Below are 23,285 nucleotides of genomic sequence, written 5' to 3'. Positions count from 1 at the left end.
TTGATTCGTAATAAACCCGTGAAAGTGATAACTGAGATACAATGAAATATATGAAGTTCATATATTTTGTACTGCGGTATTAGATACATATGATGCACGATCCTCGCAGTAGATAGCGCTATTTAATCAATAGCGAAAATCAGACCTGAAAAAAATCGGGCCTGTACGGGATTCGAACCACTGACCTCTGCGATACTAGTGTAGCGCTCTACCAATTGAGCTAACAAGCCAACTGGGAGCAGGCAGTTGAGTTGATTCGTAATAAACCCGTGAAGGCGATAAATCAGATACAATGAAATATATGAAGTTCATATATTTTGAACTGCGGTACTAGATACATATGATACACGATCCTCGCAGTAGATAGCGCTATTTAAGCAATAGCGAAAATCAGGCCTGTACACTTTCACGGGTTTATTACGAAGCAACTCAACTGCCTGCTCCCAGTTGGCTTGTTAGCTCAATTGGTAGAGCGCTGCACAAGTATCGCAGAGGTCAGTGGTTCGAATCCCGTACAGGCCTGATTTTTTTCAGGTCTGATTTTCGCTATTGCATAAATAGCGCTATCTACTGCTAGGATCGTGTATCATATGTATCTAATACCGCAGTTCAAAATATATGAACTTCATATATTTCATTGTATCTGATTTATCACTTGCACGGGTTTATTACGAATCAACTCAACTGCCTGCTCCCAGTTGGCTTGTTAGCTCAATTGGTAGAGCGCTGCACTAGTATCGCAGAGGTCAGTGGTTCGAATCCCGTACAGGCCTGATTTTTTTCAGGTCTGATTTTCGCTATTGATTAAATAGCGCTATCTACTGCTAGGATAGTGTATCATATGTATCTAATACTGCAGTTCAAAATATATGAACTTCATATATTTCATTGTATCTGATTTATCACTTTCACGGGTTTGTTACGAATCAACTCAACTGCCTGCTCCCAGTTGGCTTGTTAGCTCAATTGGTAGAGCGCTGCACTAGTATCGCAGAGGTCAGTGGTTCGAATCCCGTACAGGCCTGATTTTTTTCAGGTCTGATTTTCGCTATTGATTAAATAGCGCTATCTACTGCGAGGATCGTGTATCATATGTATCTAATACCGCAGTGCAAAATATATGAACTTCATATATTTCATTGTATCTGAGAAATTAGTGGCTAGTCACTCTTGGGATGTTAAGGATTAATGTATCTTGTATCCAAACCTTTATTAGACCTTTAAACTTCATAAGTTGTACTGACATCTACTTAATTATTATTATTAATCTAATCTACACGTTTTACAAGATATCAACATTAATCGGTTGTGAAGCAAACTTTCATGTTCATGAAGACCGTTCACTTCCGCAAATAGCAGGAGCTAGTCGAGGCGGGCGGGAATTAGAGGTACAGCAATACTGATAGATTACAAATAAAGCGTAAACATAAATCAATAACATTTCCAGAAAAAGACAGCCGCTTGAAATTCGTATATATAACTGCATCACTAAACAAAAGAAAATAGAAACACTAGAGAATGTAGAATATAAATTATAAATCCGGTTTATAATTAGTAATTTTTTGAAGTAGAAGGGGCGATTCAACATAGCACTCTGCAGATGAATTAGTTCAATTAACTTCTCGCTGGTCTTTCATAGTTCACAAGGAAAGCATCGTGTTCTAAGCGAACACCATACCAGTTAAACGTCCAAATTTTACTACTACATTTACCATAGAACATGTTTGTACTCTGTGAAGGGCAGACCCAGAAAAATTGAGCCTTAATGCTTCCCAAAAGCTTGGTTTTAACGGGAACTTGAAGATGGGACATTCTGAACGTCCATGTTTCGTATAATTAGAATACTGTTTGAATGTTCTTTCAACGTGATCAGTTAAGTTTGCGCCAACGCGCTATAGCACAGCCCAAATCTTCAAATCACTTAGCTTATGTGATCAGAAGTGGTCTCAGAGCATGGTTTGAATTTCATAGAAGAGCATGTTGCCGCCCAACTTTCTCCTACGAAACACTTTATAAACAAGACACCATGTTTCCGTTTCCCTAATTCCATTGTCCAAAAATAACTTTCCTCTGCCCCTGCCTCGATACGGCGATGATGGTGCCTCGATTTGGCGAACGCTTGCTTGTTTTCAGCGGGAAATTTGTCTTCGATTTGGTGCAGTGCAATGGCTGCTGTGCGAACGAAAGATCGGAAAAGAAATGCAGCAAGAACCAAACGAGGGTCACAGAAACGTCCAAAGAAGGATGTGGTCGAGCCAGAAACTTTAAAAATAACCTGTTCGTTCAGTCGATCGAAGGTTGACCCAATATACAAAGAACTTGGCGTTTCAGAGCTAAAATGGCCCGCCGCTGATGAACGAGAACTGAGTCAAGAAATAATGAGGGTGAATCCGCTAAATCGGCATTCCATTCTTCAGGTGAATAGGGATTTTGTGAATGAATTTCTGTCGAGGATTAAGTGTTGTGTTAAAACTAGTATATTAATGTATTATAATAAATTTGTCTGTGAGTATAATTCAAACTTTCCCGCCACGTTTGTGTATATGGCCCCCCAGTTGTGCATAGTATAGTAGGCCTCCGTCGGTCAGGGCCGACCATGCTTTGTTCAGTGACTTATAATGTTTAATTGAACAATCTGATTCTTCGCCCAAGAGCAACAGAGTCTGGACACAAGTTGGCTGGACACAAGTTTTAGGTCAAAACTTCTTTGTTTCTGCAATAATCTGTGTGTTGGCTAAACTTCAAGCCAGTTAAATTTGACCTGGTTTTGATGGCATAAAACTTGGTTCCTTTATTTTCTAGATCAAAAAAGTAATTCTCTGCATTGCCTAAGATGCACTTCTTGTAATTTTCATACTGAGAATTTGATGTTAAATCAAACAATATCCTTTGGTTGATATTTGATAAGAATAAATATATCTTATTAACCAAGTGTGAGGGCCGTACTGGGAAAATATCGGCCCGAGGTCTTGACAGTACGGACTGAGCTGCACTCGGTCCGTACAAAAAGACCAAGGGCCAATATTCTTCCAGTACGGTCCTGAGCAAGCTTGGTTAATAAGAGATTTATTATATGACTGAAGTTCAAAGGGACACAAGTGCAGTGTCATTCGGGACATTGCCCAGTCCGATACTTACAGAATATTGACTGGCAATAGAACATTTTGATTGGTTGATTTTAGTTATTGGCCCTCTGACTGCCCGAGTCATGTAATAAAAAGAAATATCAATTAGGGGATTGATAGTTGATCCAATACCAAATTCTTCAAACTCTCATTACAGAAATTGTATGGCAGACTATAAGGAGAATTACTAATGAGGTCCTGGGATTGAAAGGGTTAAGGTACAACTTCACTTCTTTTGCCTTGTTTTCCAGGCTCCCAGTCAAAAGTTTGTTGTTAGTCATTGGGGAAAAACTTCATGTTTAGTGGCAAGTGGCTCATCATTCACCAAGTGTAAAGCCTGGAAAAGTGGACCGAAATCAATAGAATGCACAGACTGTGTTCACAACAGAAAAAGAACTGTTGTGAGGGAAAAACCCACTCCTAGTAAGGCATAATTTACTCTGGAAAAATACATCAATGAAAAGTCTCTCAAATGAAGGAAAATGAGAAATTCTTCCTTGTTGGTTAGCTCTATACCTTCCATGAGAGACCAAGTCATAATTTCTCCCTACAACATCAATACAATATCAAGTAGACAAGTGATAAGAATAAAGAACAATATCAAGGGGATAATTAGTTGATCCAATACCAAATTCTCTAAGCTAACATCATAAAAATTGTATGGCAGACAGTAAGGAGAATTACTAATGAGATCTTGGGAGGCAAGGGTTTAAACTCTTTTAAACCTTTATGTTAAAACATTAGTATTCAGTTTCATCCTCACATTATGTCAATGTATTTGTATTTCAGATTATTGGATGATGTTTTCTGATGAAATAATTTTGTCAATTTTTGGATTCTTGCCAAAGAAGGCAATAGTAAGATGTGCAAGAGTTTGCAAACACTGGCAGAGATTAGTGTAAGTAACAGTCAGTGGTTTTTTTTTGTTTTTAATGATTGTCTATGGTGCTTAAGTTAACACCAGTTTACACACAGGCAGCACAGGCAATTATTTTCATCAATGTATCAATCAATGCAAAGCTTCAATATCTCCTTCCCCGGGCAACTCCTTGGGCATTTGAACTGTTGAAGATTAATTTATTCAAATTCCTGCCCCACCTTCCTTTCTCATTTTTTTTTTTCAGATTTTTGGTAATAGGTTAAATCAGCAACGAAGACTTTCTACACATTGACCAAGCCTTATAACCTTTAGACTTTATAGAATTTTTCTTCTGAGCCATTTGCTTGCTATAGCAAACTGTTTACCTAAGATACCCCCATTTTTTTCAAGGTTTAACACTTGTATTCTGCTGAAGAGACTTTACACTTCCAGTTCAAATTCCCCACCCCAACCTGGCAGGATTAAAATTCTGCACCCCCAGTTACAGACAACAGTCAAATGCCAGTGGGTTGCCTGGGGTGAGGGGATGTCGAAGCTTCAAATTGATCAGCACACAATGCATCTCTTTTTATTTTTATCAGGTCTCATTGGTTAAATAAACTCTCTTCCAGGTATGATGAAAGTCTGTGGCATCGCGTAGACATGACCAAGTCAAACCTCCTACCTGGTTTGTTAGGAAAAGTTTTGAAACGCAGAACCAGTGTGTTGCGCATAGCCCATGCAAAGGTAACTGCTACATATGTGTGTTCATTTCCATGATTTTTCTACAATTCCATTTAATGCAGTCTATTAGTTTCATTATACATGTATGGACATGCTGTTTTAGATTGTTTCCCAGTGATAACATTTTTAATGTTATTTTTCCAGGTTGCTTCACCTTTATGTGATGACAATGCTCCATTCTTCCCTGATGTAGTTCCTCTGTCACCAAAGTTAGTTTTCTCCAGTACCACCCTTGTATGGCCAGCATTTTCAGAAAGTTTATGTTGCATCAAAAGTCAGTTTGGGTTTATTTATTTCAAAGCACCCATTATGAATAGCTAACATAAACCATTTTTTCTTTCATTTTCTTTCTTCTTTGTCATTTTTAGTAAGTCATTATTCAACCTGAGATTATTAGATGCCACTTCCTGCAGTTTTCAAGAGGACACTCTCCTCTGCCTTCTCATGGTATGTATTGAACTTAATAGAGATCAAAAGACCATTTCCAAATTTTCAAGTTTTCAGGCACAAAACATTGAAAATCTGTTTTCCTACAAATAATTTTTGCGTTTGTAATTCTTTGTTTTGTTTTGTTTTGTTTTTTTTATTTTCAGCAATCACAAAAGCTGACCCATGTCAGTTTGGAATCCTGCAAGGTTTCTACATCCATTTTAAGGTAAGAACAACATAAATTGACATTTGTAGTAAATTATGCAATAAAAATTAATATTATATTAAATACTCGACTGTAATTTACCTCTGCAGACTATTTATTCCTTTATGCACCCTTTCTTTTAATGAGTAGTGTCTTCTCTTTTGATTTTAGAGCCATCAGTGAACTTCGTAATCTTGAAGTTTTAAATCTTGCCATGTGTACTGGTGTAACAATCACAGGAATTTGCTCCTTGGTTAAAGGTGGAAAAAACTGCAGGTACATGTACACTCAAATAATATAATTGTAATCAGGAGAAAAGCTTTTAAAATATTACATTGTCTTTAACATTGAAGTCAAGTAGATTCTACACGTATGTTGCCATGGGTCCATTCAGTAACAGTCCAGAGATGACAAAAAGTGGGACATGTTCTTACCACATTTTGCGGTCTTCTGTGATCCATTATGGTAGACCCACAGTAGTTTTTTTTTTAATTATCTATTTGCTTTAAAGTGTTTTTGATGGCGACATCATCTATACATCTATCCTGCAAAATGCATTTAAAATTTAGCTCATGACAATAATTCTTTTTTTTTTTTTTTTTTTTTTTTTCAAATCATGCCATGTGATGGATAACTCTCATTTTAATATAATAAATGTACATATATTATGTTAATTATTTCACTTTTTTATTTTAGACTCAAGCAGTTAAATTTAGCATGGATAAACCTCACAAAGGCAACAATTATGCAGGTAGATGATCCTATATCCAGATCTCATTTTATCGACATAGGTATCTTGTTTTTAAGAGATAGATCTTAACAGACTTGCTTAGAGTAAAAATTTTAAGAAGTTATTTTCTACATGTAAGGCATTTTCTGTCAAAAATGATATGTGCATTTAATTACTATAATTATTATTATTATTATTATTTAAAGTGTTGAATTAGTCTAGTATAAAAGGTATGAATGGACTTTTCATGGAACAACATTAACTTGGAAACATTCTACAAAATTACTTAACATAACTAATAGATAACATTTCGTATGATGCACGATAGAGAGCGCTATTTATGCAATAGTGAAAATCAGACCTGAAAAAAATCAGGCCTGTATGGGATTCGAACCACTGACCTCTGCAATACTAGTGCAGTGCTCTACCAATTGAGCTAACAAGCCAACTGGGAGCAGGCCATTAAGTTGAGCAGGCCATTGAGTTATCTATAACCGCAGTTCAAAATATATGAACTTCATATATTCATCATATCAGATAACATTTCCTAAAAACCTAGAAAATGATAGACACCAGAAATATCTTTGATGTTTTGTTTTCCTAGCAATAAACCAATCAGACATAAGAAAACTAAAACACAAACAGCATTTAATTTAGTAGCAACAGGAATGATCACTAATTCAAGAAGCTCCTGATTGTTAAACAAATTCTCCTAGTCAGCACCATAGGGAAAGAATAAATAACAGTATGGAGAATATGAATACTGATGTCAGGGTATAGTGGGTTTATGGTTTTCCAGGTGTCACAGTGTGTTTCAATTTATCATTTTAACAGCTTATAAAGAATCTACCGCAGCTGCAACAACTCAACCTCAGTGGATGTAGAGAAACTCTAACTGATGACTGTATGCGATGACTTATTGTACACTAATTGATAAATAGATTCAATGTTACCATGCATTTGTTCAGTAATAGATCATAGACATCAGAATGTGGTAAGAACAGCAAAGTGCCACACAAGGCACAGCTAATTTTTTCACTTCTGTTCTTGTCAAATTTTGATGACTTCTATTACTGTACAGACCTATGGCAACATAGAATCTATTTGTTCTGTATGACAACAAAGTAAATGTTTATGGTGATGTCATCCATGTGTCTGTCCTCCAATAGATCACGAGTCAGAACCCTACAAAATGCATGTGTATGCCTGTGTATGCATGTGTATGCAAGCCATGTGTATGCCTGTGTAAGCATGTGTATGCCTGTGTATGTATGTGTATCCTTGTGTGTGGTTGTGTATCCATGTGTATGCAGGTGTATTACAGCCTTAAGGGTTAGTAGTTGTAAAACAAGCATTTCTCATCATTCTTTCGCATCTCAAAGACTGGAACAAAGAGGTCTTGACCGCCAACATTTCTTCATGGGTTTCCTTAATAATGATAATAATGATAATAATAATAAAGCATTTATATAGCGCTAAGCTTGACTAGTTCTCCGTAGCGCTTTACAAAATTTTAGACTAATTAACGTAGCAATTAAATTATAAAAAATCGTAGATTAAAAAGCGTCTTTGAACAAGTATGTAAATAACCCTTGAACTCCCAAGATCTGATTGTAAATTCTCCCCTCTAGCTGCTACATGTTTCCTTGTAAATTAGTTACAAGAATTTGGTGCTAGATCAAGGTAGCAACTTCTTCCTGATTAGTTTGAATATTCTCATTACCTGTTTGCTGGATAATGTATGGATATCATAGGGAGAAGTTACTTGTTAATCACTTCTGGGAGTTAGAGGGTTAAAGTTTCTGTATTCCTAACACCACTCTCATCTCTTGTGTCGATAGGTATCAAACAGCTTGTTAAATCATGTCCTCAATTAACTCACTTGGATATGAGGTAAGAATGCCTGGATGTAATGATCACTTACATAAAAAAAATAAAGTTGAAGATATCATGTTGTATTTTGTTACTGGTTTAACGGGATTTAGAAGTTGTGTATTCCTTTGGCTTATTTCTGGCTTTGCTTAACGCTTTGAATCCTGAGAGTGACCAGCATCTAATTTCCCCTTACAGTAATAATTCTGAATTATTATTTAAGATCATGAGAATAAAGAGAATGATCACCAACCTTGGAAGTTTTGATTGTCAAACAAATTCTCTTTGTCAGTACCAAAGGAAATGTACAGACAAGGCTGTGGTCGTCTAGCAGTGCCTGGTGGCCCCTGGAGCCTTTCTTTTGCTCTTGGGCGACTCAGGAATTTTAGTTTTTTTCATACAAAGCATATGCTGGGCACCCTGGATTTCACAGTTTCAAAGCACTAGGCTCTATTCAATTTTCCTTAGAGCACAGCCTTGACCATCCTCGAGACCCAGGGGCTGTGGGTCGATTTCAAGTTAGGGCGTGAAGAGCCCCTGGGGACATTGTCTTACAAGACAAGTTCCAAACGGTCGCATTCGTTCTGCCATCTGATTGGTGCCAGAAAATCTTTGTATTTTTCTGCCCAATCAGAGTGAAGTGTTCTTTAGAGTCCTTTCGTGTGTTTTAACACGGACATATACTACTAGCTCAGCTGCTCGCTATGTTTGTTTGGACCGTGCGACGGAGATTTGCTTGAGGCGAAAAGTTTCAGTCTCGGCACACAATGTAACAGAAATCGATCAGATTGTCAGCGAAAGTCTTACCGGAAATTATACTGAATACTTTCGTAGGTATCACTTGAGAACGTGTTTTAAAGTTTGCGAGGTTTGTATACAACACGATGGTTGCAGTCATTGATATGTCGCTTTAAACGTTAAACGTGATTTAAGCTTAAATCTTTCTAAATTTTTTGCATAATTTGCTGTGACTGAAACTTTGCCAATCCCGTGAAGTTATTTCGTCGCACGGGCCACGCAGGTATGTCGAGCAACTGGTACTTGCGCAACTTCCTGTACGTGCCAAAATCTAATCTCATCTTCGCTTGAAAAAAAAAGAAAAGCTAAGCGTGGAAACTTTTGCTTTTTAGATGTGGGTAGATGAACCTGTACTTCTAAGCTGACAATTGCAATAAAGCAAACCCGCCCTTCCCATCCAATATTTCTTGGTCTTTGGTTTTGTTTTTCCCACCGATTTCCAATGATCAAAGGTATTTAACTTGGTCTTCAACAAACGACAGAAGAGGTGAAATGACAATGTCCAAGGGACTAGAAGAGAATCCGTGGCCTTCTTAGCTCAAGAATTTCAACACTCTAGACAGCAGTTGAAAGATTGAACTCTTTCCAAACCCCTTCGGTAACTGCCCGAAAACACCTCTCCTTCCCACGATGTTCTCGCTAATAAGTTTTTGTTCAGATTTAAATTAGCTAACCGGAAACACAGCTAAGCTTTCTCTTCACTTGCTGGATGTGGTCCACGAACTTAACGTTCTCTGCAACCTTGGCCGTATTGTGAACGACTTTACTACTAAGATTAGATCTTGGCGCGCACAGAAAGCAGAAAGTTACGGAGGCGAAAGCGCCAGTTGCTCGACATACCTGCGTGGCCCGTGCGACGAAATAACTTGACAGGATTGGCAAAGTTTCAGTCACAGCAAATTATGCAAAAAATCTAGACGTTTAAAGCGACTTATCAATGACTGCAACCATCGTGTTGTATACAAACCTCGCAAACTTTAAAACACGTTCTCTAGTGATACCTGCGAAAGTATTCAGTATAATTTCCGGTGAGATTTTCGCTGACAATCTGATCGATTTCTGTTACATTGTGTGCCGAGACTGAAACTTTTCGCCTCAAGCAAATCTCCGTCGCACGGTCCAAACAAACATAGCGAGCAGCTGAGCTAGTAGTAAATGTCCGTGTTAAAACACACGAAATGACTCTAAAGAACACTTCACTTTGATTGGGCAGAAAAATACAAAGATTTTCTGGCACCAATCAGATGGCAGAACGACTGCGACCGTTTGGAACTTGTCTTGTAAGACAATGTCCCCAGGGGCTCTTCATGCCCTAACTTGAAATCGAGTCAGCCCCTGGGTCTCCGAGGATGAGCCTTGACAGAGTAGGGTATGGAGAATGTGGAAACTGACGTAAGGATGTAAAGGGTAAAGCAAAGCCTGGGTGACTAAGACAACTAAGTTTGTATAACTTTGGGTTGATAATGTAACTAAGCTTATCAAGGCTTCTGAGAGTTGGCCACCCCAGATTCTTGAGACAAGAGCTTTCTCATTTGGGCATAAGATTGTAAGGATAATTTTTCAACTCCTGCCATATTGATCATCTTACTAATGCTAATTCAGAAGCAACTTTAAGAAATAAAAATTGAATCCAAGCATAAGGAATATACCCAAATTATAATTTGGTAAGTCTGATGGAAAGGTCAAATTTTCATTACTTGTTAGAATGATTATTAAATATTTCGTAACTTAATAGTCTGATAATTTATCTTTTCAGTGATGGAGTGCTGTTAACAACTCAATCTCTAGAAGCAATTCTCAAATTAAAGCACTTGGTTTGGTTGGGTGTCAGCAGATGTTACAGTCTTCCACCAGTTTCCTTCAGGTAACAAATGGAATCAATTGTTGTAACAATTAGAACAAGCACTATTAAAATATAGTAATTTGGTAATATTAACTGAGTTGAAATTGTAAATTGGCCACCGTAAAGAGTTAAAGAGCTGAAATTTTGAGCGTTAGCCCATCATCATTTGCTCTGACAAAGGGCTAACGCTTGAAACGTCAGCTTTTTAACTCTTTACGGTGGCCAATTTACAATTTCAACGTAGTTGATATTATCAAATTACCTAGTTACCCCCACCGACGCAGCACCACAGTTTCTTTAGAAACTTACCCCCTTTATTCACTATTAACATATGTTGAGTGGGCTAAATACTGGTAATTTCTTTGTTGTTATTTATTTAGTTTTTGATAAGTGTTGCAGAACAATTTTTTTGCCTATCATTGACAGATCCTACCCCTGCAAGTTCATGGCAGCTTATTCCCCACTCTCCCATCCCCTGGCTGCAGCATTTTGTCAATTTTGTTATTGCATCTTCTTATGACAAACACTTTTATGTAAACTCTTTCCAACCCAACCTACATATAAATACTGAAACTGAAAAAATTTTAAAACTGGCTGCCTGGAATAACCATCAGGGCTTGCAATCAACTGTCTTCTTGATAAAGAGAGAAAGTTTCTTTGGGAACTGTGGTGTTGCTGAGTAGGGGGTGTTGCATGAAAATTTGGTTACATTACCTTAGTTGATAATGTAAATTGGCCACCATAAAGAGTTTTGAGAATTAGCCTTTCCTCATTTGCTCTGACAAAGGGCTAACGCTCAAAATGTCAGCTTTAGAAACTCTTTATAGTGGCCAATTTCCATTATCAAGTCTGGTATAAAACCGAAAAAAACCTTCAATATGTACCAGTAATTATGCTAACTTTTTCTCTTTTCCCTTCAGCTTATTTACCAAGTTGAAATCACTCAAAACTTTACAGCTCTTTGGTCTTCTGAACACAGAAGGTGTAGAAGTACTGAAAGCTGATCTTCCTAATGTAAACGTGAACAAGTCATTTTTCTCCTGTATTGCAAGGCCAGTTGGGTCCAGGTACTCAGGAAAAATATGGGAAGTCCTGTGTAAGGATTAATGCTTATTATTTTCAATTGAGTTACCAAATCTCCTTGAGATGTTCTTACACTTTTTGAGATTATTAATGGAGAATTTGATTTTTAAATTTAAAAAAATATTTCTCCTCTTTAAATTTTTGGACGGTGGTTAATGATTGCAATCAATCCCTTTGGTTTTAATGTACACTTTTCAAAGGAATATCACTTTTTCAGGCCTGAAGGCTTCGACATTTTTTTAAAGTAGTTTCAATTCAAGGAATATTATAATTTTGGTTTTATCAAAAAGGGAACTGAAATTGCAAGACAATATTTTTTTTATTTTAATTAAAAATCAAAAATTGTTTAAAATATATTTTTTAATTCCAGCAATTTCAGATGTAGTTGATCTCAAAGGGAGGAAAAATTGTGTTAATTTGAATTTGAAATATTATGCAAGTCAGACTTGACACAAATTTTTAAAATTTGCACAGTTTTTCAATCAAGAAATTAACTGTTAAATTTTTGGAAAATACTTTAAGTAATTATATTTTATCTTACATCAGTACAGTGTATGTCTTTATTGGCAAACTTTGGATTGAATTTGAGTTCATTGATCAGCTGTTCAGATTTCGGTGTATTTATGAATAACCCTTTAACTCCCAGGTTCTGATTGGCAATTCTCCCTCTAGCTGCCACACATTTCCTTGTAAATTAGTCAGGAGAATTTGGTGTTAAATCAAGATAACATCTTCTATCTGATAAGTTTAAGTATCCTCATTACCTGTTTGCTGGATAATGTATGGGTATATAGGGAGAAGTTACTGGTGAATCACTTCTGGGAATTGACAGTGATCCAATTCACAACCATTTCCATGGTGACTATCCCATGTTGTGGTGCACACAGAAATAGGCCTTATCAAAACACATCCAAATCCTGCCCAATTGATAACATTTCAATTATTTTTATTCCAAGGTCTCTTAATGTTCAATGCTTCCTAAGGTTTAGTAATAAATACAATAAGTCATGTTACAAATACATTAGCCCATAAATTTTTGTTAGGGTAGAGTAGCCCAAGTATCAACGCACCTTTGATTGTTGTTAGAAGTAATCCATGTTCTAGTTTAAAAATTGGATACCAGTTAGCAATGGTTTGCTTCCATCTAATGTTGAATTAAAACTACAATGACTTTTTAGGAAACTGCTTTTCAACTATTTCTATCTTACTAAATAAATACCCTAAAATGGTATGAAAAGCCAAGCTCTTACAATTTGAGCTGCATTCTTCAAAACTCACTTAAGCTTACTGAAGGTTAGCCAAGAGTTTTTTTAATTTATTTTTGTAGCTTTGCACCAAACAGTTTTGATTGTTTATATTTTTCCTTCAGTTTTGTTGTACCCTTGGGTAATATCCCTCAAAATGTAAGCCCCTTATTTCATGAGAAATCACCAACAGGTTATTAAGCTTTTAATTCGGGATTATCACTGACTTCATTTCAAACAACCAGGCCCAGGGCTAGAGAAAACAAAACCCAAAATGCACCTCATCCCCAAGAATTGGAGTGAAATGAAACTTGCATGGAGTTGTTCAAATTGGTCAGTTGAGCTACACAAGTGTTACTTCTTTGGGACAGAAATACATTTGCCCCAGACAACTGAATTATGATTTTTCAAGTTTGGAAAAATATTGGTTAACATCTTTTAACTTTTAAATCCTTGTGATAAGGCTATAACATCACAAATTTGATAAACAAAAATTACAAATGATGGAAAACACATTGAAATTCAACACTCGGACCCCTATAACTTGAACTAATTTTTGTTTCCCTTCAGAGTTTAAGTCAACAGTAATTGAAAACTTATCATTAATTCTTGTTTCAATTATTGAACCACAAGTGTAATTTGAATCAAGTCAAGGCTAAGCTGTTCAAAACATGATAAGTATTGTTTTAGGTGAGACCCCTGACCCAGAACATATATTTACCTTGCTTTGAACAACTTTTCCCAGAAGAATAATTCATCAACACAAATAATTAAAGAAATAATTGAGCTCAAGAAAAGGAAAATGTTTTGTTGACTCTACTGATGATGCTTACTTTCTGGAAGTCGACTCTTGCATAACTGGGAGGAAAATGTCACTCTCATTCACAACTTTCAAGTTCACAAAGACAAGATAGAGTATGTCTAAAAACTTCTTCATTATAAATCATCAAAGATATTCTTTGGTGCTCGACTAGAGGAGGAAATTCCATAACTTGAGGCACCTCCATAACTGGATTCTGAACTGTTGATATCATAGTCTGCAGTTGACAGCAATTCTACACGATCACTTTCAGGGTCAAACCTTGAATACCTTGCATACTTTCCATCCGATGCGGTTAAGTTTGTACTGGAATTGGCAAGGTCCCTGTTTGAGAGTCTTCGGCCTTCGCGATCCGATTTACGAGTGGATAGTTTTCTCTTTGCTGACTCAGCTCTCTCTGACCAAGTTTCCTAGGAAAACAAAAAACATTGATAGTAGTTTATCACTGTTATGATCATAGAATCGCTTTCCCTTACGTATCAATTCTAAGGACTCCTCACAATTAAACTTGAAAGGTTTGAACTTAATATGCAATTCCTCCTGCATAAATTTCCCAACAAAAAGAGACTTGCAAAGAAAAAGGTGGACAACTGTATCTAACCTTTCTACTGCCATCTTCTGTCAGCATTTCTCTCTTTCTTCTCTCTGAAAACAAAAACAGGCTGATTGGTTTGTTCACAAACTTGGCAGCTATGCCTATGAACAGAATTAAATTCTGGTGGTAACCACAAGCTGAGTAAACTATGAAGCCTAAGAACAAGATTCTCTTAGATTCTCCTTACAAACTGCCATCTATTTCTTTGTTTTTTCCGAGGAGAATTAAATATTTTATTGAAATGCAATAAAGGCTCACTTCAACACACCACTACAATTCTCAACTTTTAAAGGCATAGACACTTGTTTGAAAATGAAATCTAATAGTGCCCCAACCTTGCAACAGTTTGAATTACAGAATGATGTAACCAAAGTAAGGTATACCTCTTCGTGCTATATCCTTTCCTTCACTGACATACTCTGCTGACAAATCATCTTCAATGATAAAAGTTTGGAAACCAAGACAGTTCAGACATCTGGTACCCAGGCTAAAGTATGTAGTCAGACACACCAACACAACACACATTGGGTAGTACATGTTGACTCCTTTGGAAATTAATGACAACACATCCATGTGACCCATGAACTGTAAAACAAAGAGAAGAGTATGTAACAGGGGGCTAACCCTTAAACCACAAAGAGTTACGATCGTCTAACTTCTCCTTACAATATCACCCCTGAATCGAACATTAAGGTCTTGAGAATAAAGGAAATGATCACCAGAGAACCTCTGGATTTTTAAGCAATTTCTCTCTATCAGAACCTTGTAAATTGTGTAGAAACTACGGAGAAATTGCATACTGATGTTGGGTGATGAGATTTTCAATTGATGTTTTCAAGGTTGCTTCAGCCTTCCCTACAAGTATGTTTTGGTGAACATGCACCTTACAATAGGGACTTTAAGGAAACCACGATGGCTACGGCAACGAGAACGTGGAAAAACAATAGATCTAATTGGCAGAACAATAACCCAGCACATGCGTTTTAAAACTTTGTACATTTCTTAGCCGTCCTTTCAAAACAACGTGAAATCACCAAAATTTGTGTTGTCTGCGAAGTGAAACCGCAGCGGCAAATTATTTTAATTTACATATTTTGGAACTCAATGCTACTTTTATGCATTATGTTGAGTTTGAAGTCTGGCGCCCTATGAGATGGTAAACACATTCAGCCATTTTTGAAATTCTAACTAAAAGTAGAAACTCATTTTTTAATTGACATCTTCCGTGGCATTGCCATCTTGACTGCTTAGAGTCCCTGATGTTCTACACCTGTCATCTCAAATTTGCCATTGGAAAAAAAGGGCAAAGACAGAAATCTTAGTCAGGACCCTTCCCCTCACAACTGTTATCTAAGTCTCTCAAGAGTTGGCTATGATGATCCACACTCAAAATCTAAGGAGTCCTCACCATGAATTGTGTTGCTGTACGCAGTTTTATTTCATTTAAAATTCAAAAACTTTGAAGAGTTGAGTTTAGAGTTGGAGACGCCCCCCTCCCTAGCCCAACCAGTTGCCCACCCCACCCCACAACTTGGTGAGTTGTTACACATAACAGATGTGTCATCCTTACTATAGTAAAGGAAGTTTCCACTGGTTCTGCTTCCCTAGTCACATGGCCATCAAGATGAATAACAGCAAGAAAGTTAAGACATAAAGCATAAGTCAGCCGGCAGAGGAGTCTGTAAAGAAAAAACAGCTGATGTATGAAGATTTTGTGCTAAATCCAAGTAAAATTCATGCTGTCTTTTACAGTCTATGATAACTCTTACTGATCAATGCTTGTCTAGTCAAGTGCTGTTTTGCCTCAACTTAAAATGTCCTTATCTTTGATCAAAGGACCTGGATAAATTAACATTACATTGAAAGGTAAAATTGAATACTCTCTAACTTGATGTCCCTTTTTTAAATATTGGTCCTGAAAGATTCAAATACACTCTTCAGTAGGTGAAAAAGAAGTAAATAATAAAATAAACTGCTTGGGAAGTATTCATCAAATAATACATCTACACACTTGAATATCAAAGCATTGATAACCTTTTCACCCCCAAGTTCACAATTATAACAATTCTACTCCCTGCATGTCATACATTCTTTTCATGCTCACTCTGAGAATTTGGTACTAACAGTAACTGTAAAGCAACACTCCTTCATTGTTTTGTTTCTTTTGTCTTTAAGTTAACAATTTTTCTGCTTTAAATACATAATTATTGATGTTGGGGGAGAAATTTCTTTTCCATCACTCTTAAGAGTGACTTGAATAAACTGACCCCTTGTTTTACTTACAATCCACTAAAGAGCAAGCTGTTTGGATCTGTCTGATGCTTTGGTGCAAAGTAGTAATAGTTGAAGAACCTCATTCTGAATACAGTGTAGTACACACAAACACACATGTATGAAATGATTATACATGATATAACCTGCAACAGAAAAAAAAAAGGTTCTTTAGTTGCGATAATTTCATTAATTTATTCTCATAACCTTCTTGGAATTCAGGGGGGTGTTGTTAGGAGAAATTAAATGCTAATCACCCAAGGGTCAAAGGGTTAATGATTATATATTTTATTATTTCTTAGCAAGGGGGCTTGTAAGTGGGTTGGGTTTCAATTTTGTCTGTTTGTAAGGGATAACGAAAGGTAAATTACCTAGTAGGGGACAACCTTGTCCTATTGTAAATTTACCTGCCTTTAGCAAATTGTTAGACAAATAATAAATAAATAAATAAATAAAACAATACTTTTTAGCCTTGAAGTTTGCTTTTGTGTGCTGAACTTTGTAGTGATTGATAAATAAACAATTGACTAATTGGAACCGAAACAGTGTTCATGTTTTCCTGAATTCCACAGTAAATAAAGAAAAGACAAATTAAAGAACATTTCATCTTGGCATTTGCAACTTTTTTCAAAATAAACCCACCTCTACGTAGAAATAATAATATCCTTTACTAGCACTGCCTATCATCTGTGCAAATATTGACAAAACTGGTTGGACATTGAAGAATGTCACCTCTGACCACACCAGAGTCACAGACAACAAGAACAGAAGAATTGCTGTGATGCGCAGTAACCATGGACATAACCAAACACGCCAATACCACTCTAAAATGATGTGTAAAATAGGTAAAACTTCCATGAAAAGTATCTTTCAATTTTCTGCAAATCCTGAGGTTTCTAAATACCAGATATGAAGGTTAAATTTTTTTTTTCAAGGATAAAGAATAAGAAAAGTCACTGTTAGGCATTTTCAACTTAATTTCATGCAAACTTTAAGGGGGTGGATCACATTTACATACCCAGAACTGGCCTAATTCCTGTGGAGGGCCCTTTTAGAGATGATTTGTAATGTCTGGAAAGAAAAAAAAAGTAAATTAAGACATCTTTTAAAAATCCCAAAGAATAGATTGACATGTTTGCAACTGGGGATAGACAAAGGTGAAATGCTACTAACATGTTTTATAACATAACCAAAGTAAAGCGCGCGCTCTGATTGGTCAATTGAGCGTCCCCCATTTGCCCATGGGTGTACACTGCTGACGTGAGCAAATGCAAAGACTGTTTTTTCCGCGCGCGCTTGTTTTTTCTGGTCACGTAAGATTTGTTAAATAAAAGGGAACTCTTTAGCTACAATGTATCAATGTTATGTTATAAAACAAATGGTAAACACCACAGCGTACACTATTGAGTTATGGATGCACTTGGGAGGTTTGCAAAGCACTCAAGAAGCTAGAGTCGCTCTCGGCTATCGCCTCAAGCAACACTTACGCTTCTTTCGTGCTTAGCAACCTCCTGCATGCATCCATACCTCAATAGTGTACACTGTGGTGTTTACCATTTGTTAATTGATGGAGCAATATAGAAAGTTCATCACACCTCAACACCATAATTTTCACACTTCAATTTTAACATTTCAGGGCCGCCACATTTTCATATTCACACCCTTTAGATCACACTGAGTCAGCCCTTTTACTCCATCGCAAATCTGAGTATCAACTCTTACCACTGTCTAATATACATCTGCAACTTGCTCTTAAATTAGTATACCCTATTTTACATTTTTCTTTCTTTCCATTACCTTGTCTTTCAAAGTATGTATTAACATTGCTAGGAAAATTCCAATTTGGTGATCACCCTTACAGGTGAAAGGATTCATGAGACAGGAAGAACACAACTAGTAATAGCACACGAAACTTAAAAGAACACTAGAGTTAGACAAAGCTTAAAACACACCCCTTTAAAGTAAACTAATGCCCTGACTTTCACTTGTTCCAGACTAATTCTCTTAGCCTTCTTCCCCCTCACAATGAGGTGATGACCCTTTAAGTTTTTCAATAACAGTAGCTGTACACACCTATCACTGCTACCAGCATTCCGGGATAAATCTTCCAGCTCAAACACCTTTTCAAGCTGCATGTTCCACTGACTAAAATTGGAAAACAAGACAACACCATTATCAGGCTTTATAATTATGTTCTTAACAAAAATTTAATATGTAACTCTCAATTTGATTGATACAAGAGCAATGTATAATAGCCACAATTATCTTCTCACCAATGTGTGCGTCTTGAAGTGTGAGTGACAATTATTGCCCTCTTGTGAAGTTTTACCAAGCTTTTCTCAGTGTGTGTCTCGGTGATTTTACTTCCAGTCTCCTTAAGATAGTCCTCATAATCAACATAGTCATCAGTCCCTCTGTTGAAGCCTGACTCCTCTGGGAACTATGCCATGAATAATCAATCAATTAACCTTTACACTCTAACATCAGCATACATATTTCTCCATACTGTTCTCTACACATTTCCTATAGTGCTGACAAGTAGAATTTATTTTTTAATCCAGAGCTTCTTTATTTGATCATTTTCTTTATTCTCCTGACCTTAATGTGTGATTCAGAGGTGATATTGTAAGGAGAAATTACATGCTAGTCACCCTTACAGGCAAAGGGTTAATTCAGAAATGTGTTAGCACACTAGATTCCAAGTTGTAAGGTGCTGATTTCAGCCCTGGCTGGGTCACTCTGTTTTGTTCTTGGGAAATATATTTTACTCTCAAACTCTCTTGGGATTATAAGTGGTTACAGGCAAACTGCAGGGGGGGGGGGTGAGGGGAGGGAAAGAACTAGCATCCCATCCAGGGAGAGTGGCAATAGTCTCACTTCAATGCTCACTTTATGCCAATTAATAACCCTTTACCTCCCCTGATCTTATCATTAATTTTCCCCTTTAGCTGCTACACATTTCCTTGTAAATGAGTTACAAGAATTTGCTATCAGATCAAGATAACAAATTCTATCTTAACTTCTACATGTTAATCTTTTCCCTGAGTTTAAGGGTTAAACTGGGATAAATGTAATAATGTAATAATTTATTTACTATCATGAATGACGTGGGAAGTGGTGGTCCAATCTTTCAAGCAACAAGGCTCAATTATAACTCTGACTAGCAGTGTGAGCCAGTAAGGTTCAATTTACCTTCTTAATAATAACTTCAAGGTACTTTCTAAGTGGGTGCCTGTAACGTATGGCTTCAGATGCCCGATGTACTTCCTATAAAAAGATTAATCAAATCTCAGTTATGACAAAGTAAAAAACACAACCAACAATTTTGGATACTATCATCTTTCTATTTCAAAGAATATCTCTTCTATCCTTTTAACCATTTTACCAGTACTCCCAATATATCAATAGTAATTCTTTTTACTATCTGCTATATAATTCTTTTGATGTTAGTTCTGAGAATTCGATATTCGATCTAGTGATAGCCCACCAATGAATATTTTCTTTATTCTCATCATTTGTCTGTTTGATTTAGTATCAATATTGTGAGGAGAAATTCTGTCGTAGTCACTCATGGGAGTTGAAGAGTTAATGAAATTGGAAGGTTCTTAAGAGACCATAAAAGTTGATATTGGTTTTAATAAGGCTGACAAGCAGTTCTGGCTACCTCTACGACTTCTGAAAACTGTTCATCAGCCTCTTCTTTCTCAACACTCAGCTTCGAGATCTTGAAATATGCATGAGCCATCTGGAACTCCAGCCTGGCAGTATTCCATGTGGTGCGTGGCACTTCAACCAATCCATAACCCATCAGAAACACAAGCAGAAGCAGCCCCCAAGTGTTAGATGCAGTGATGCCAAGAATTTTGAGATTTGCTCTGGTTTGAGAAACAATAAAATAACAGGCTCAATTTAAAATAGATCATTTCACCCAAAAATCTCTGACTTAATTTAAATGGCCTGTGTTATTTCCTATTCAGACAGAGAAAATGTTCTCCATTATTTTACACCATTATCCTGATGAATCTGATATCTCTACATGAAAAACCTGTTGTTCAGGTAAAAAGCCTTATAACATATAATACAAAGCTGCATGCAAAACTACTCCAACAACTAGAAGTGTGAGAATTGCTAATGTATTTGATAGGATGGTCATCACAATTATCCAAAATTCTTGTTTAATGCCATCTTGGATGGTAACTGAGAATGTTTCAACTGAGATAGTTGTTTCTTCCTATTCCTAGACAATAATCATTTACATAATTTACAACATTTCTCTTTACCAACCCAAACAGCCAGCCACCCAAATATCACATTAGAAGAACAGGAACTTATTCATAAAAAGAGGACAATACTCACCCATCTAAATGAATATCAGGTTTCACGATGACATATACCAGAAGGATACCAAAAATGATCAAATAACTGCCATACCACAATGCATTCTCATACAGCGCAGTTTTGATTTTCCCACGTACAGTGAAATCTCCAGCGTAGGAGTATGACTGCATTATGGGTAGGATAAGCCTAAGCACCAGTGAAAAAATATCTAGATTTAAAGTTTGTGTCACCTATAACTCTGCCTGCATGCTACACATTCTTATTATCCACACTAGTTCAGTGCGCAAACATATATTAAGCCTTTGCATTCTAACATCTTCTCGGATAGGGACGAATAAATGGAGGTCCCGTCTCCTGTAGGGTTAGGGGCAGGAGACGTTAATTTCCCACGCAAGAGATTACTGTGTGATGGATGTCCTCCCTGGGGTGGGATGGGTGGGTTTACCGGGCCTGCAATAATTGATGCAAGCTGTTGCGGTGTCCCTACCAGTCAGCGAAGCTAAATAAATCTAAATCTAAATCTAAACATCAGTATTCATATTTCCCATACTAGGGTGCTGACAAGGAGAATTTGTTGAACAATCGCGAGCTGTTTAGTTAGTGATCATTTCCTTTATTCTCCTGACCTTGCTTTATGATTCAGGGTTGATAGAGAAAGGAGACATTAGATACCAGTCACTTGTAGGGGTCAAAGAGTTCAACTACTGCATAGCAAATGCTGTAAAACCCTAGGTTCAGATGTAAGCCTGCATTCATCCAAATATGAAGTAATCAAGAAGTTTGGAGAGCACTCAAGAAGCTAGAGTTGCTTTGACCCCCACCTCAAGCAACTCAAATACACCTATCATGTCATACTTTTAAATCTTCTCAATTCTTCAGATCTCAATGAAAGCAGGCTACTGCATGAACCAATGGCTTGTTACAGATAATCTAAGGCATGATAGATGTGGTGGCTTTTCCAAAATGGACAACAGCTACATAATAAAATAGAGAAAAAAACACCAACCAAACAGTGATACATGAGAAGACAAATGGGCATAATTGTCTGATGTTCTCTGCATCTTGGATACATTTTGGTTGAATAAATCGAGTTATTATCCTTTAGAAAACCATGTAATTAGAAGCAAAATTGAAAACAATTGCACAAAGAAATCGGTAAAAATAAACAGATCCAAACTAAAGGTGTTTTGGAGTACAGGTGCAAAGCTTACAGAAAAAAAAAACTTCAAAGCATACCCACTTAAGTTATGAAATTTGTTCCCAACAATTTCATTAAGAAAGCATATAAATAAATCCACTGATCTCTACTGCAAACTCAGTCTCGTCACCGACTGCAACGTACAAATCCAGAGTATCTGCACTCATCAATTATTATTCATTCATGCGCGATGTTTTTTAATTGTTGTCTAGTCCTTGAACTCACCATGAAAGTATCTGGGAAGACCAATATACAACCCGCCAAAGATCAGGAAGGACGTGTTCTGGTAAATAACTCCATGGCTCCTCACAGTTACTTGACGGACTCGTCTTGTTGGAGTTCTTAATGGAGCCATTTGTTGACGGGTTTGAACCAAGATCTCCCTTCAGATTATTGATGTTTGATTTGGCTTCATACAAACATTTCCTATAAAATGTCTGAATCGTGCACAAAATGGTAAATTGTAAGTCTAGAATCTGATCTTCCTGCTTATGTAGAACGTTTGTTTTTGACATTATAAACAGAGTAATTTTAAGTAAAATCCACTTAAAATAAAATCAACAAGATTTGGCGTTTCATAACAAGAATTATCATATGAGCCATCGTTTTAAGCCTATATCACGAAGGTGGCCCTTTATATTCAAGGAAAATATTTAAACTTACCCCTGATACGTCTAAAGGAAGGATAAAGACGATCAGAAACGAGAAATACCAAGAAACAAAAACTGCGGTTGTGACAAGCCAATGTTGCTTTCGCCAGTTTCCATACTGGTGAAGAAGACATAGGGTCAGAAGGAACACAAAGATCATTTCTACTGTAAACGGAGCAGCATTCATCTTAAACTAGCTTGGTTCCCAAACGAACTGAGTTTTTATCCTTTAGTAATAAATCTGCTACGAAAAAGTGGAAAAAAGTTTGATGATATGGCAGAAGTTCCTCAACTGACCGGTCGTAGCTGTCTTTTGAGGAAGCCTGGAAATTAGCAACTTTTTGCACAGGCTCGAGAGAGAGCCTGGGTAGGAGTGAAAGGATTTCAGATTAGTAATCCAAACAAGATGTTATCCTCATCTTTTCCATGACGACGTATTCAAACTTGTTCTCCATTGATTTCAAGAATGGCTATTATTTCG

General features: G+C 36.8%; 2 protein-coding genes and 1 long non-coding RNA gene across 3 annotated transcripts; 1 reads left to right on the top strand and 2 right to left on the bottom strand.

Annotated features, from left to right (window-relative positions):
- Positions 1 to 180: 180 nt before the first annotated feature.
- Positions 181 to 12,870, top strand: LOC111323091 (S-phase kinase-associated protein 2). Its single transcript, XM_088738440.1, has 13 exons — positions 181 to 2,417; positions 3,377 to 3,548; positions 3,915 to 4,023; positions 4,617 to 4,731; positions 4,873 to 4,937; positions 5,097 to 5,175; positions 5,322 to 5,383; positions 5,534 to 5,638; positions 6,059 to 6,113; positions 6,927 to 6,996; positions 7,934 to 7,985; positions 10,519 to 10,626; positions 11,526 to 12,870. The coding sequence occupies exons 1-13, from the start codon at positions 2,166 to 2,168 to the stop codon at positions 11,710 to 11,712; spliced, it is 1,431 nt and encodes a 476-aa protein (XP_088594566.1). The 5' UTR covers positions 181 to 2,165; the 3' UTR covers positions 11,713 to 12,870.
- LOC148719680 (uncharacterized) lies at positions 6,724 to 8,707 on the bottom strand. The gene is made up of 2 exons (XR_015993171.1): positions 8,218 to 8,707; positions 6,724 to 7,520 (listed from the first exon to the last, which is right to left on the bottom strand). It is a non-coding gene; the product is annotated as an uncharacterized LOC148719680 (long non-coding RNA).
- On the bottom strand, positions 12,618 to 23,133 carry LOC111323090 (G protein-coupled receptor-associated protein LMBRD2). Its single transcript, XM_022926379.2, has 14 exons — positions 22,818 to 23,133; positions 22,380 to 22,591; positions 20,975 to 21,142; positions 20,283 to 20,493; positions 19,811 to 19,885; positions 18,892 to 19,058; positions 18,692 to 18,763; positions 17,637 to 17,689; positions 17,261 to 17,442; positions 16,631 to 16,764; positions 15,918 to 16,026; positions 14,731 to 14,932; positions 14,354 to 14,397; positions 12,618 to 14,162 (listed from the first exon to the last, which is right to left on the bottom strand). The coding sequence occupies exons 1-14, from the start codon at positions 22,989 to 22,991 to the stop codon at positions 13,869 to 13,871; spliced, it is 2,097 nt and encodes a 698-aa protein (XP_022782114.2). The 5' UTR covers positions 22,992 to 23,133; the 3' UTR covers positions 12,618 to 13,868.
- Between the last annotated feature and the right edge of the window lie 152 nt (positions 23,134 to 23,285).

The sequence above is a fragment of the Stylophora pistillata genome, chromosome 11 (assembly GCF_964205215.1).
Source record: "Stylophora pistillata chromosome 11, jaStyPist1.2, whole genome shotgun sequence".
Classification (NCBI taxonomy): domain Eukaryota; kingdom Metazoa; phylum Cnidaria; class Anthozoa; order Scleractinia; family Pocilloporidae; genus Stylophora; species Stylophora pistillata.
The sequence above is the reverse complement of the archived record's forward strand: the minus strand, read 5'-3'. Positions and strand labels throughout refer to the sequence as shown.